General features: G+C 38.2%; 1 protein-coding gene across 1 annotated transcript in view; it reads right to left on the bottom strand.

The window, feature by feature from the left end:
- The window catches only part of LOC127652407 (uncharacterized), a 746522-nt gene that overhangs the window by 706170 nt on the left and 27539 nt on the right, over nt 1–12813 (bottom strand). Inside the window, exons 6-8 of the mRNA XM_052138529.1 lie at nt 8862–9038; nt 7080–7253; nt 2498–2531 (exon numbers count right to left, since the gene is read on the bottom strand). Of these exons, the coding sequence (XP_051994489.1) occupies nt 2498–2531; nt 7080–7253; nt 8862–9038 (385 nt within the window). The remainder of the gene's footprint in view (nt 1–2497; nt 2532–7079; nt 7254–8861; nt 9039–12813) is intronic.

Here is a 12813-nt window from a genome sequence, read left to right as displayed (position 1 = left end):
AAATTAAAGTAATACTATGTGTATGTGCTATAACAGGCCCTGAACAGGGTGCGGGGTTGTTTTGCACACAATTATAAACTTTACCTCAAGTTCCTCAGAAAGGAAGCGTGTGTGAATATTCAGAGGAAGTCTGGTCACATTTCACACACAGTCCAAAAGATGGAACGAGTTGTTTCTCTTACAGGTAACCTTTTAATGAATAGATGATGAATCTTTCAAAACTGTGATGAAATCTGATAAACTGGGTCACTTTAGACATTGATGTCACTGACAAAAAGTCTTCTAATTGACATTAATTAACCATATGTCTTTTTATAAGCTCTGCTGCTATAACAAACATTGTTCATTTTGTTAAAAGGCAAAAGAAAATGTGGAACAGTTTCCTGAGATTCCACATACATCCAATATCGATCCATCTAAAGAGTGTATCAAAGAACGGAGAAGGAAGATGGCAAATATTCCTTGCATCAGGTTAACTGCTCAAAAATCAATGAAACATTTTTGTGTCATGGCATTTAAATCAGTTCATGTGAGTTCAACAATTGTGTTAATTATTCCACACAAAGTTCCATTTTAGAATGAAAAGAAGATTCTATCTGTGCTTTGAGACGCCTCCCTAAAGGGACAAGCACACACATCATGTTTCAGAGGTCTTCTTTAGCACACATTGTTTTGGCTGTTTATGTTGAATTAGAATAGATCATGACTGATACATATGAATACAGTTGCATGTCCTGACATACACACAGGGGGCAACGTGTGTTAAAACAGCACATGGCAACCAGGACCTTTCCCCCCGAAAACATCGTATCAGCCGAAGTAGATCGTAAAATCCTTCTAATGATTCATTTTAGTTTTGTAACTTAAGTAGCACTTCAAACTGCTCATAGATTAACGAGAGTAGAGTAATAGAGTAATCATACAGTGTTAAGAGCAGCTTAAGATCATAGACTGATGATGACACCTGCAGGACAACAGTGAACACTAAATACAGTTAAAGGAATAGTTTAGACACATTTAGATAAAGCTGAAGGATCTAATGATGTAGTTTAAGTGAGTAAACAGCTTCAAGAGAGCAAACATACATTTGTGTTGTACTTGTTGTTTAATTCACACACATTATTTTCTTTTTAGATATATATATATAGACATTTTTATATCATTTGTAATTGAACATTTGTCTTATTTTTAAGGATATGTTTATTTCATATGTTGTGTGCTGTTAGATTTCTCCACTTCAAGGTCTTCAGCATCACAGGACAGTGTGGTCAAGCAGCAACTGTTCATTGTGTTTTGATTAGTATAATAATAATATTTGTATAATATTCATTGAATCTGTATAAAAACCCTGAGTAGTAAATGATTTGTAGAAAGAGTTTGGAGTTGTGTTGATGTGAGATACAGTGAGTATATTTCACTCATCCAGTTGTGTGTGTGTGTGTGTGTGTGTCTCTAATGATCAATTTCACACAGACTCACTGAAGAATCAGAATAAACTCTAAATCCAGCATAGAGGGGTCGAGTGAATGTGGTGTTGAATGTGTGTAAGTGTGTGAGTGTGTGTGTGTCAGAGACTCTGTAGAAGGACAGAGTGCCGGCCGGACAGTCCAAATACACTCCTACTCTCTTACAGTCGACTGAAGGGGAAGGTATGTCAGTACTGTTATTATTGTGATAGACAATGAATCCATCATTAAAGCACCACAGACTCCAGGAGTTTACATTGAATCCAAACCGACAGTCACGACTCTCTCCTTTCCTGCTGATTTCTTTATATGACACTGCTATACCAGCACCAACTCCACTCCATTGAGTCTCCCAGTAACAGTGTCCAGTCAGACTCTCTCTACACAAAACCTGATGATGTACATCAAATCTCTCTGGATGATCAGGATATGACTGACAATCTCTCACACGTGACACCTTCCTGTTCCCCTCAGACAGAATGAGTTCAGGGTGTGCTGTGTTTGAATCCAGTGTGAGATCACAGACATCTGAACACAAGAAGAGAAAAAAACACTTCTAACACAACAATCACTAAACCTGTGTGTGTTTGCTTGTTTGTTTGTGTGTGTGAGTTTGGAATGGAGTGGAATGCTCCATTGAGGAGACACAACTGTATAAAGTCGGCAGCAAGAATGAATAGTGCAGTTGTACTTTTTCTGGAGTCATATGAGAAAGTAAATTTAATTGTTGAATGAGGGGTAGTTATTAATGATGAACAGTTTCCTGTTTTCCCGCTTGTTAATCCCACAAAGAAAGTTGTTCTTTCCAATGTGCCCCCGTTTATTTGTGATGAAATATTAGAACTTGAATTGTCAAGACATGGGCAAATTGATTTGGTGATTAAAATTACAATGGGTTGCAAGTCTCCTCTTTTGAAGCATGTTATCTCTTTTAGGAGGCAACTTTATATGTGTGTGTGTGTGGGTGGGTGTTGTGTGTGAGAGAGTGTAAATGTGTGATGTGTGTGTGTAGACCTACATTTGCGTGGTCCTGCTGTAATCCTGAACTCTCCTCCATGATCCACACTATAAAAACACAAACACACACAAATGATGACATCACATTCAGTTCACCTGAAACACAATTCACACATCTGTGATGAAATGCATTGTGGGATATAAAGTGTGAGACTCAGAATAAGTTTATTGTTGTGATTGTAATTGCTGTGTAATCTTCCATGGATCTTAAAACTAATTAAAATAGTTTGAATATTGATTTGTTTGCTTGATCAATGTCTACACTGCACGACTCTGTGAATCTTGTATATTGACTGTATGAATCTTTGATATGAAACTGTAATGAGATCAACAAACCTGAACTACTTCATAACCGTACAGTTATAGAAAATGAACTTCCTTCAAAGTGCTGAAAGTGATTTTATCTGAAATAACACACAGAGAAAATTCTCTCTCTCTCTCTCTCAATTCAATTTCAATTTAAAAGTACTTTATTGGCATGATTGTGTTTACATACAATATTGCCAAAGCATTAATACACAAAACAGATAATGACAATACAAATAACAATAAAGATAGAATTAAAATAAGGTGCCAGGTAATGAATCAAATAAAATAAAAACTATAATAACAATATACACTATACAATATAAAATAAAATAAGCATTTAACAGGACATTATGAACATAAGAAAATAAAAGTACTGTGACTGAAGTACATTAAGGCAGTGATTGGTTTCTGAGGGGGTGCAGCTCAATAATGAATTGAGCTACAACTGATGCATGATGGTCCTCCCCCAGTAACACCAGCATATGATCTGATCTCCCCAGTAACACCAGCATCTGATCTGATCTCCCCCAGTAACACCAGCATCTGATCTGATCTCCCCCAGAAACACCAGCATCTGATCTGATCTCCTCCAGTAACACCAGCATCTGATCTGATCTCCCCCAGTAACACCAGCATCTGATCTGATCTCCCCCAGTAACACCAGCATCTGATCTGATCTCCTCCAGAAACACCAGCATCTGATCTGATCTCCCCCAGTAACACCGGCATCTGATCTGTTCTCCCCCAGTAACACCAGCATATGATCTGATCTCCCCAGTAACACCAGCATCTGATCTGATCTCCCCCAGTAACACCAGCATCTGATCTGATCTCCCCCAGAAACACCAGCATCTGAACTGATCTCCACCAGTAACACCAGCATCTGATCTGATCTCCCCCAGTAACAGTAACACCAGCATCTGATCTGATCTCCCCCAGTAACATCAGCATCTGATCTGATCTCCCCCAGTAACACCAGCATCTGATCTGTTTTCCTCCAGTAACACCAGCATCTGATCTGATCTCCCCCAGTAACACCAGCATCTGATCTGATCTTCTCCAGTAACACCAGCATCTGATCTGATCTGATCTCCCCCAGTAACACCAGCATCTGATCTGATCTCCTCCAGTAACACCAGCATCTTATCTGATCTCCCCCAGTAACACCAGCATCTGAACTGATCTCCACCAGTAACACCAGCATCTGATCTGATCTCCCCCAGTAACACCGGCATCTGATCTGATCTCCCCCAGTAACACCAGCATCTGATCTGATCTCCTCCAGAAACACCAGCATCTGATCTGATCTCCCCCAGTAACACCGGCATCTGATCTGTTCTCCCCCAGTAACACCAGCATCTGATCTGATCTCCCACAGTAACACCAGCATCTGATCTGATCTCCCCCAGTAACACCAGCATCTGATCTGTTTTCCTCCAGTAACACCAGCATCTGATCTGATCTCCTCCAGTAACACCAGCATCTGATCTGTTTTCCTCCAGTAACACCAGCATCTGATCTGATCTCCCACAGTAACACCAGCATCTGATCTGATCTCCCCCAGTAACACCAGCATCTGATCTGATCTCCCCCAGTAACACCAGCATCTGATCTGATCTCCTCCAGTAACACCAGCATCTGATCTGTTTTCCTCCAGTAACACCAGCATCTGATCTGATCTCCCCCAGTAACACCAGCATCTAATCTGATCTCCTCCAGTAACACCAGCATCTGATCTGATCTCCCCCAGTAACACCAGCATCTGATCTGATCTCCCCCAGTAACACCAGCATCTGATCTGATCTCCCGTGAAAGGGTTAAGTGGCAGATGCTTGAAGATTACTCTTTAGAAAATGTGTAAAATGGAATATCTGGTAACATTTCATGATTACAAAAATGAATTTCTAATGAAACACTATAATATGTCATCTGTGTGTATTTGTTAGGGATTTAAATTTTTTGTAAGGAATAAATACAGGTGCTATTTCAGTGCATTCACTGGCCATTCAGTGTATTCAGTGCGCTCTCCGATGCAGCGGTGAGCTCATCCACCTCAAGCTCTAGAGGATAGGCAGACTGGCCGTGAGGTGAGCCGCTGACTCCGGACGGGAGTCAACGAGCGTGCCGGGGGGCGGGTGGTCCGAGGAGCGTGCCCGGCGGAGCTGCACCCGCTGCCATCCCCAGATCGCCTCCATCGATTGAAAGCAAGACGCAACTGCAACGTTGCCATGGTCATGTTCTTGCAGTGAGAACATGAACCATCCACAAACGCTGCCTCGGTGTGATCGCAACGCAGACACACGAGACAACGCCTGTGGCCATCTGAAGCGGAGAGCACTCTACTGCATCCAGAAACTACGCAGGGGCGGAAGGGCATCTTTATAAAGATGCGTCCTGAAAAGGACGTTCAACACCAGTTGCGTATTTGCTCTTTTAGAGGAAATAACTATTTTAGAGGAAATCACTCTTTTTATAGTGTGATTCAAGTTTCTTGCGCTGTCAAAGCACCCAGGGGCAAACTGCACTGCCGTGCAGAGAAGGAGAAAGCCTTTGTAATGCGCCGTCGAATCCAACAGGCAAGCATCAGAGGAAAACAGGAACAGGTGTTTAACTCGTAGCTGACTGCAACACGACCATCGGCTCGGAAGAAGATTTCTGAGTGAACTCGACACATTTGCCCGCTTTTATACCCGTATGTCCGGGGCGGGGTATGCATATACTGTCTGCCTAATTTCCATTTGCCTTTTTTAATAGATCAGAGGCATATTCGGCGCTCAAGAGAGACCCCTAGTGTCGCGTCTTCGACACAACATCGAGAGCGCGAGAGACGGGGAACTGTGAATATTGCTACTCTACATAAAACTGTACTGAATAGAAAACAATGTGGTATTTCACTGTTATTATGAAGCTTGAGTCTGGAGTAGTAGGAATCAGTACAAGTGTAACACCATGTGAACTGTCTATTTAAGTGTTTTCCCCCCTCATTTGACTTTTAACATTTGAGAATACAAACTGCCTAAAACTTTTTATTTATTTATTTCATGCACATTATTTGAAAATGAAATGCTCTTTTTTTAACAGCTAGGACAGGAATGTTCTAAGCAATAATATAAGGGTGCTGAATATTTTATGTATTTATTGGGCCATCTTGTGGACTAAGGAAACAATGTTAATTTAAAATCAGCTGACTTTAAAATTTTAATATTAGTTCATATATAAATATTTATATATTTACATTATTTCGTTTTTAAAAAGTACAATACATTTTCATGGTTCAGTCGGTATTGTTTATATTTGTAATAAAAGTTCAGCACTATTTTAGTTTGTTATTTTTTCATTCAGGATCAATTTGAAAAACTATCGGTTGATTAATCGGTTATCGGCAGGTACTGCCCAACTTAGTTATATCTGTAAAATTCACTATTGGTCGACCTTTAGTATAAAAATCATTATGTCGATGGAGAGTTCTCATATTGATAGGGATACCAATGTGTGTGACAAACAAATTGCCACCTAATGTAAACAAAGATGGCTGGATTGTGTTTCCCTGATATCTTGACTGCATATAGCTGGGCTGTTGTCTGTTATCGTGGTGTTTTTGTGACAATCTCTTTTAAAGAACAAGCATACTGTGTGCTTGAGAAGACTATTCAGTTGCTGTTTGAGTTACTTATGATTGACAACAGAATGGCTGCCTAATGTAAACAGACATGGCTGTGAGGATCAGTGATCACGTTACGTATACGAGTAAACTTTTATAGTGGTACTTTTGTGACCATTTGGATGTCTGTGTTATAAAATATTCATACCATGTGCTTGAAAAGACTGTATTACTAAGTTTGTGTGATTATAAAAGCTGGTGTTACTGGGGGAGAACAGATCAGATGCTGGTGTTAAGGCAGCGCAGTTTAGTGTTTGCATGAAACCCATTTTAATCTGACAGCAATGACTGTTGTAGAAACAAATGTGTGACACAATTCTGAGGGGTCAGTCATTAACCATCACCAAATATGCACCAGTAAGTGTGAAAGGGTTAAGTGACAGATGCTTGAAGATTACTCTTTAGAAAATGTGTAAAATAGGATTTCTGGTAACATTTCATGATTACAAAAATATCATCATTCTAATGAAACTATAATGAAACTGTGTGTATTTGTTAGGGATTGTAATTTTTTGAAAGGAATAAATACAGGTGCTATTTCAGTGCATTCACTGGCCATTCAGTGTATTCAAGAGCAATTGGGGGATGGATTATGTGTGTAAACAGGGTTTTACAGCTCAACATACTTCAGTTTGTCCAGTGTGCAGTTTGGATCCTTGAGTCTCTTAGAGAGCAGTGTGGCCCCTGATTCTCCTGGGTGATTGTAGCTCAGATCCAGCTCTCTTAGGTGTGAGAGGTTTGAACTCAGAGCTGAAGCCACAGAACAAAAGCCAGCCTCTGTCACCATACAGCCAGATAATCTACAAACACACAGACACCAGTCAGATAATCTACAACACAAACATCAACTGTCAGATAATCTAAAAACACAAACATCAACTGTTAGATAATCTCAAAAACACATACAACAGTCAGATAATTGTCTTGGTTACTGATGCAACCTCTGTCTCTGATGGAGTGAACAAGATGTTGTGTCGAAGTAGTGACACTAAGGGTTTGCTCTTGAGAGCCTTAATCACCTTTGCTTTATTCAAAAAAGGTAAATGAAAATTGGCGAGTGGAATTTGCATGCCGATCTCCGCCCCGGATATACGGGTATAAAAGGAGATGGCGTGCACCAATCATTCAGATTTGTTCAGCGCATGTGTGTGTTATTCCCGTCACCTTGCTGCTGGAATTAGTTGAGACAGTTGGGTCATCAGGCTGGGACGATAGGTAGAGCTGCGATTCATATGCAATAATCAGTAGGTACATTACTTGGCCTGTTGGAGTTGCCAATTCACACACACCAGTATAAGAGTGCGAACGCAGTCAAGAGTGTACAGACGGTGTGCACATATTTACGGAAAGATTATGAAAAAAAATTAGAATAATTTCAAAGCCCAATTTGGGGTGTATGTAACATTTATATATCAGGCCCCTGGTACCTGTGAAGTACACTTAGACTGAACTCATATGGTGCATCTCAATCAGCACTTGATCATAAGTCAGCGCACTGGTCAGGGAGTCGGCCATTTCTAGGGTTGTCCCAGTCTCAAAATTGGTCCATTGAACTGAAACAGTCACTCCCCAAAAATCCCAGAATGCACCGTAAAAACCAGTGAGCATCACAGGTCTCTGTGTTCCCTTACCAGGTGAAATAGATATGTCAGAAATATATCACTTCTATAGCCAACAATTCTAATCCTCTCAGTTTAATAATAATTCACTCATATATTACAATAATATTCAACCTGACTGGGTTCCAAAACACAAGTGTGTGAAGTTGTAGTTTTTGCACACCGTTTTTACACAGACATGTTTTTGTAATATGAAAAAACATAATTCTTCCTTTGTTTATTAAAAACTGTCTGGAAAACATGTTTTCATTGCTTGTAACAAAATGTTTATGTCTTGCTTTAAAGATTTTTTATCTACTTTGCTACAATGGCTGTTTGGTTGAAATTATGTTACTCTGATTATTTATACTATTACTCTCATGACATTTCAGAGCAAATACATAAATATTGATATATAAATACATAAAATAGGAAGAACATAATTGAGATATACTAGACAGTATATCACCTACCTGCAGTCACACTGACTCCACTATTATTATTTTTTGTTGCATTGCATTGTTTTTGTTTGTTTGTGGTATCAGATCAAATTATACTGTATATCTGCAGCAAGTTTCTTTATCATCTGAACATTTTAAGAAGATTGTCGTAAAGAGCTGGTCAAAAATGTATGTTGTGATCATTTTGAATTGTGCTGTCAGAATCAAAAGGACTTGATTTCCTTGACAGGAACCAGATTCAGTAGAGGGAGCCCAACCACATGTAGAGAGTATCCACATGATACTCACTATGAACCACAATATATTCATAACTTACATTCCAATGTAATAATGAACTGCAAACACAAACCTCAGTATTTCCAGTGTACAGTGAGGACTCTTCAGTGCATCAGAGAGCAGCTTCACTCCTGAATCCTGCAGGTCATTGTTACTCAGATCCAGCTCTCTCAGACTTGAGGCGTTTGATAATTGTAGAACTGAAGACAAACTTTCACAGCACTGACCAGTGAATCTACAAGCTGCCAATCTAAACAAAGAACAAAATGATCAGAAAGTAGTTTTATACAACAGATTATTCCAGAACTAGTCCCCCACAGTTTCAGAAGAACTGCAGTGGCAGTCACTAAAGTCAGTGTCACACTAGTCTACACCAAACAACTCACTCTTGGCTGAGGGTGTCACATTTATCGACTGTGATTGGTAAATTGCTGAGATCTCGCTCTCTTTATAGACTCAGAATGGTGGAGGGGTGACAGATATGTCGAACTCTATTTCTGATTACCTGTCACATGGAGGTCACCAAAGTAACAACAGGATTACCGTGTAAACATAAACAATTATAATAGTGAATTAGGATGGGATTCATGAAGTAACTTTATTCTGTGGATGTTTGTGATTGTGTGTTTATCCTCTCTGGGTTTGCCACAGCTTTCAGTGATAATAGGAATTCTGTTCAATAAAAAAGGCTGCTCTACCTCCACTTTCTTATTTTATTAGTCATTTTAGTGTTGGAGAGTCACAGAAAACATCTTGGTGACAGAATCACTATGGATTACAATCAGTGTTTGTGATGATATGCGGCTGTGAGTGTGATTGCTTATGAAAGCATTCAGATCTATGAAGATAATTTTGGTGCAAATCAAATGAGCACCTGTGACAGTGTTATTTGTAGTTGTAGAGATTAGCCACACATGTGTATCAGTAAATTTGAAGTCACAGAGAAATTTATTTTAAGAGTTGCAAGCTTGTGGATTTTTTTCTCTCCCACAAACACAACACAACAGTTACACCTTCTCAAATTCTTCTTTGCAGATGCACAAATCCTTTTCTACGAATCACAAATTAAGAAACTCATACGCTCACATTTTGCTACAGTTGTTGCAGTAAATATGGTGCAAAACACATTCACACACCCACATCAAAAAATTTGAATTCACGGACAAATTGTGCTCATCCGCAAATCAGTATGTGAATTCATACAATGAGAGTTGCTCACTTGCAGAATATTTTCTCACAAATATTTTTTTTTTCTTTGATATTTTTCTCGCAGAAACACAAGTACAAAACTATAAATGCTTGAATCTGCTGCTACGAGTCTCAAACACTGTTTTTCGTGTGCTCTCCTTTTGCACAACATATCTGTGTAAAATATGGATCAATAGTGATTTGTGCATCTGGCAGCAGGTGGGCGCTGTTCAGAGATCAGAGAATTTTGGCCAATTTGAAGAGCTAGTTTGGGCGCCTCTCCATTGGCGGAACATGACACCCGAACAGGAAAAAAAAAAAAAAAAACTTCCATGACCATCTTCCCAAGCTGGCAATGGCAAATACCAATAAAGATATTTTTTTTTTACCAATGCCAATAAAGATATTCTGCTACAGCTTACTCCTATAATAATTTCTAATTATTATTAATAATATTGCATTTTATTTATAGGTGCCTTTCAAGACACTCAAGAACACCTTAAGCACACTATTGATTGATAATGAGAATACTGCAATACAACCTAATGCAATTTAAACAAGAGTTTTATAAACAGTCAATTACAGAAAGATGGTGTAATAAGTATTATGTAACCTGTGTTATGACATGTCACAGAAGATACAAATGCAAATATGTAATTTTTAACTAATAAGACAAAAAGCTAATATGAGAAGCTAATTTTATTAGGTAGGTGTATCAGTGTGCAGCAGGTGCTAAAGCCACAGTAGACACTGTTGTGCATTCTGATGGATTGTGCATGAGTACAACAACATGCCGAAAGTGTGGTTGTACTTTAAGATGCACATAGCTGTTTTCTGAAATAAGAAAAGAAAATAATTTATAAAAGTGTGATCATTTGAAAACAAGGACATGACATCGTTTTGATATTTCTTTGTGTTACCAAATCTCTTTCCTTATCTCTCTGATCTGTCACTTGTATCTGGGTTTTCATTTAGATAGATCATTTTAAAGTTTACGTTAATCTCAATGCCATATAAAACATAAAATGTAAGAAGACATGTGTATGATGTCAGGAGAGTATTTCCCTGTAATTTTGTCCAATACTACATTAAATGAGTTTAAATTTCAGATGTTAATAAGCATGTCATGTTTGAACAAGAAACCCTTCAAACATGAAATCTTTTTACAAGTGTTTGAATATGAGGATCTGATCCATGTGTCTTGACAAAATGAGATTTTTGGGGTGATTTTGCCTTTAATTATATTAATAACAAACCTATAAAGGAAAGCATTTTATGATGTGTTTGAACGTGAGGAAGTGATGCAAGTGCTAGGATGAATTTTTGAGTTGATTTTGCCTAAAAATTTTTCAAAAGCTGTACAGTTAAATGATTGAAAATGGATACAGTAACAGTCAGGGTCACTCTAACCTATAATCCTTTAAAAATGTGAACAAACCTATAAAGGAAAGCTTTTTAAGAGTGTTAGAATATGAGGAATTTATCCAAGTGCTAGGATGCACTTTGAATTTTGGGGTTATGTTGCCTTTAATTTTCTCAAACACTGCACTTTTAATTAACCTACAGGATTTACAATTGAAAGTTTATTACAAGGTACATATGAATGACAATGAGCGATCCTTGGCAGAAAAGTCACATTTATTATAATATGTCAATTTAAAGTCATTAAATTATTTAAACTTTGGTTATAAAATATTTACCTGCCCTATCCAAGAGTCTTAACCAGTCAGATTTCACATGGGCTAAATCAAACATATTAATAAACACCAGCACATCACAAACACTTAATAAATGCATTTTCGTCAATATAGTAAGACTCGCTATCTTCTGCACTCAACAGGAGTCAGAAAGCACGTCTTTCTGTTATATGGATTTTAATCGCGGCTGGCTTGACCGCAGTGACCACCGTGTATATATAAACTATAAACAAATGCATAATGGTGAGTGATTTCAGAAAAAGAAAGAAAAAAAAATATCTTTATTGGTATTTGCCATTGCCAGCTCGGGAAGATGGTCATGGAAGTTTTTTTTTTTTTTTTTTCCTGTTCGGGTGTCATGTTCCGCCAATGGAGAGGCGCCCAAACTTGCTCTTCTGATTGGCCAAAATTCTCTGATCTCTGAACAGCACCCACCTGTTGCCAGATGCACAAATCACTATTGATCCATATTTTACGCAGACATGTGGTGCAAAATGGAGAGCGCGCGAAAAACAGTGTTTGAGACTCGTAGCAGCAGATTCAAGCATTTATAGTTTTGTACTTGTGTTTCTGCGAGAAAAATATCAAAGAAAAAAAAAATATTTGTGAGAAAATATTCTGCAAGTGAGCAACTCTCATTGTATGAATTCACATACTGATTTGCGGATGAGCACAATTTGTCCGTGAATTAAATTTTTTTGATGTGGGTGTGTGAATGTGTTTTGCAAAATATTTACTGCAACAACTGTAGCAAAATGTGAGCGTATGAGTTTCTTAATTTGTGATTCGTAGAAAAGGATTTGTGCACCTGCATTAAAGAATTTGAGAAGGTGTAACTGTTGTGTTGTGTTTGTGGGAGAGAAAAAAAATTTACAAGCTTGCAACTCTTAAAATAAATTTCTCTGTGACTTCAAATTTACTGATACACATGTACGGCTAATCTCTACAACTACAAATAACTACAAAATGTAAAAGGTGCTCATTTGATTTGCACCAAAATTATCTTCATACAGATCAGAGCATGACGTGTGGTCAGTTCTTCAGAAAAAGAAGCTCATTAGTCACTTGATGAGAACACAGACGCCCAGCGACTGAGCGTTGTTTATTTATTTGTATTTTTTTTATACATCAGAAATGCTT

Source organism: Xyrauchen texanus, chromosome 12 (genome assembly GCF_025860055.1).
Source record: "Xyrauchen texanus isolate HMW12.3.18 chromosome 12, RBS_HiC_50CHRs, whole genome shotgun sequence".
In the NCBI taxonomy this organism is placed as follows: Eukaryota; Metazoa; Chordata; class Actinopteri; order Cypriniformes; family Catostomidae; genus Xyrauchen; species Xyrauchen texanus.
The sequence above is the reverse complement of the archived record's forward strand: the minus strand, read 5'-3'. Positions and strand labels throughout refer to the sequence as shown.